This window comes from Ursus maritimus, unplaced genomic scaffold (genome assembly GCF_017311325.1).
Source record: "Ursus maritimus isolate PB19 unplaced genomic scaffold, ASM1731132v1 scaffold_39, whole genome shotgun sequence".
Taxonomy (NCBI): Eukaryota; Metazoa; Chordata; class Mammalia; order Carnivora; family Ursidae; genus Ursus; species Ursus maritimus.
The window spans coordinates 133,125-136,514 of NW_024426541.1; the positions used below are offsets into that span (position 1 = coordinate 133,125).

At 36.2% G+C, this 3,390-nt stretch overlaps 1 protein-coding gene across 1 annotated transcript; it reads left to right on the forward strand.

Moving 5' to 3' along the window:
- Positions 1–235: 235 nt before the first annotated feature.
- On the forward strand, positions 236–1,438 carry LOC103656611 (olfactory receptor 4K15-like). The gene has a single exon (XM_008684017.2). It carries the CDS (start codon positions 464–466, stop codon positions 1,436–1,438), a length of 975 nt encoding a protein of 324 aa, XP_008682239.2. The 5' UTR covers positions 236–463.
- Positions 1,439–3,390: the final 1,952 nt, after the last annotated feature.

Here is a 3,390-nt window from a genome sequence, read left to right on the forward strand (position 1 = left end):
CATACAGTATACACACTTTTGTGTCTAACTTTTGGGGTCAACATTGTGTAACTGTCTTCCTCTGTGTTAGCCATTCAAAAAATTGTTATATAGTTTATTGTAGAAAAAATAATGCAGATTTTGTCTCTGGAATTTCTTACACTGGATTTCTATAATGTCAAGAAAACATTTCAGATTTTCAATTTCATTTGTAAAGTAAGTAGATTACATTCTTCAAATTCATATAACTGGATATACCAGTGTCAAACATCTCCTCAACAACTCTCCCCTCCATCCCTCTTTATTATTGTTATTATGTTGCTTATATAATTTTTAATGATGCATGGAAATTCAGATACATAAATATAAGTAGAAATTAGAACATCTAAGGAAGGAAGTGGGACTGGGAAATGAAAGCCATGCTCACTGATTGTTCTTTGTCTCTCTCCTATTCAGGTAACAAGATAAATTCCTTCCAAAGTCAATGAATGAGACAAATCATTCCCGGGTGACCGAGTTTGTGTTGCTGGGGCTCTCTAATTCCAAGGAGCTCCAACCTTTCTTGTTTCTCATATTTTCACTACTTTACCTAGCAATACTGCTGGGAAACTTTCTTATCATCCTTACGGTAACCTCAGATTCCCGCCTTCACACCCCCATGTACTTTCTGCTCGCAAACCTCTCTTTTATAGATATATGTGTTGCCTCTTTTGCTACCCCCAAAATGATTGCAGACTTTCTGGTTGAGCACAAGACTATTTCTTTTGATGCCTGCCTGGCCCAGATTTTCTGTGTTCACCTTTTCGCTGGCAGTGAAATGGTGCTCCTTGTATCCATGGCTTATGACCGTTATGTTGCTATATGCAAACCTCTCCACTACATGACAATAATGAGCCGCCGTGTGTGTATTATTCTCGTTCTCATCCCCTGGCTTGTGGGTTTCATCCATACTACTAGCCAGTTGGCATTTACTGTTAACTTGCCTTTTTGTGGCCCGAATAAGGTAGACAGTTTTTTCTGTGACCTCCCTCTAGTGACCAAGCTGGCCTGCATAGACACTTACGTTGTCAGCCTGCTTATAGTTGCAGACAGTGGCTTTCTTTCTATGAGCTCCTTTCTTCTCTTGGTTGTCTCCTACACTGTGATACTCACCACAGTCAGGAACCGTTCCTCTGCTAGCATGGCAAAGGCACGCTCCACATTGACTGCTCATATCACTGTTGTCATACTGTTCTTTGGACCATGCATCTTCATCTATGTGTGGCCCTTCAGCGGTTATTCTGTTGACAAAGTCCTTGCTGTGTTTTACACCATCTTTACTCCTATTTTAAACCCAGTTATCTACACTCTGAGGAACAAAGAAGTGAAGGCAGCTATGTCAAAACTGAAGAGTCAGTATCTGAAGCCTGGCCAGGTTTCTACAGCCGTAAGAAATGTTCTTTTCTGGGAAACAAAGTAAAGGTACACAACTGTAACTACTGTAGCCTTGTCTCTACACAATTACAAATGGAATCACTATGACGTTAAAGTAGATCATTTTGACCAGTGGGAAGGGTGGATTAACGTCATGGGAAGAATAATTATAATAATAAAAGCCAAAGAATGGACCTTACTGATATTTAGATTCTCTTCCTTTATTGTGTGCATTTGTTTCTATTTCCTACTTTTTAAAAATGTTTTAATATATAGCCTTTGAATACAGTGAGAAATGCCATTTACTCATATATAATAAATAAACTGCACCTCTTCCTCTCAAAACAGTACTGCTCATATGCCAATTATGGAGTGACAGGTGTATTTCTCTATACAATAGAGAAAAATAGATCTATTTACATATACATGATACACCTAGATAAGACTGCATTTCACATAGTACTAGGTAACTGACTGGTGTTAATGGTAGAGTAACATGTAAAATAGCAAGGCTATACAGCAAAGGCATTTATAGTCCACACTTTCACAAACCCTTCTTCAATGCTACTGCTTAATACATATTATTCATGGAAAACAACTCACTGAATAAATTTATTCACCGGAGTGTGTTGTATTTAGTTGGGGTAATTTCTGTTTACTTTTATGAAAAGATTGCATTTATTTAGTTAAGAGCCAGAGAGAGTCAAGCACCAGCAGAGGAAAGGCAGAGGGAGACAGAAAGGGAGAAGCAGAATTGCTGGTGAGCAGGGAGCCCAAAGCAGGGCTTGATCCCAGGCCCCCAGGTTCATGATCTGAGCCAAAGCCAAACACCTAACCAAATGAGCCACCCAGGCACCCCTTAATTTCTGATAAAACAATCTGGAGAATGTCATAGATGAGTTATAATTCTTTACCACTTATCACCATAATTATGGGAGTCTGAAACCTTATATAAAACACTCTCTCTCCCCATAGGTCTTCATAGTTCCTGTATTCTCAGATAAGGTAGTTTTATATATTAATAGTTGGTAGAAATAATCATTTTCCTATGTGGACTTAGTTAAAATTTTATTTTTATATTGCATAATGCAGGTCCAGAAAATGACAGAATATTATTTCAAGAACCTTTGGGTAGCCATGAACTTACTCCTTCATTATCACTTATGAAAATGAGATTTTCTAGGAATCCTCACTATAGGTTATTTTAGGCTTTTACTCGTTTATTGTGTTCAAGTTTTTCCTATATTTTTCTACTGTGTTCTTGTCTCACAATCTGTTATAATGTTACCCGTTTTGTAGACTCCAATCCTTAGATCTCTTAAAGTAATTCTCTAATTGTTATTACTGAAAGAGAAAATCAGTCCTCATTTTTGAGCCAGAGGGTACCAATTTATTATGGACCTAAAGGCAAAAGCAATTCTAAGAGGAGATTTATAGTGATACAGGACTACACATAGAAATAAGAAAAATGTCAAACAATCTAACCTTACATCTAAAAGAAGAACAACAACAAAGGCCAAAGTAAGCAAAATAAAGGAAATAATAAAGATTGGAGTGGAAATAAATGAAATAGAGACCAAAAAAAAAAAAAGTTCAATGAAATCAAGAGCTAGTTCTTTGAAAAGATAATTAAAATTGATTAATATATAGCCAGATAATCAAGAAAAAAGAGAGGACACAAATCAAATCTGGAATGAAAGAGCAGTGTCAACTGATACTACAGAAATACAAAGGATTATAAGAGAATACTATTAAAAATTATATGCCAACAAATTGGACGAACTAGAATAAATGGATACATTCCCAAAAAACATACATCTAACATCCTAAAAACATCTTCCAAAGATGACTCAGGAAGAAACTGTAAACCTGAACAAACCAATTAGTAGTAACAAAACTGAATCAACAGTCCAAAAATTCACAACAATTATAAAAGCCCAGGACTGAATGGATTCACAGGGAAATTCTAACAAATATTTAAAGAACAGTTAATACTGA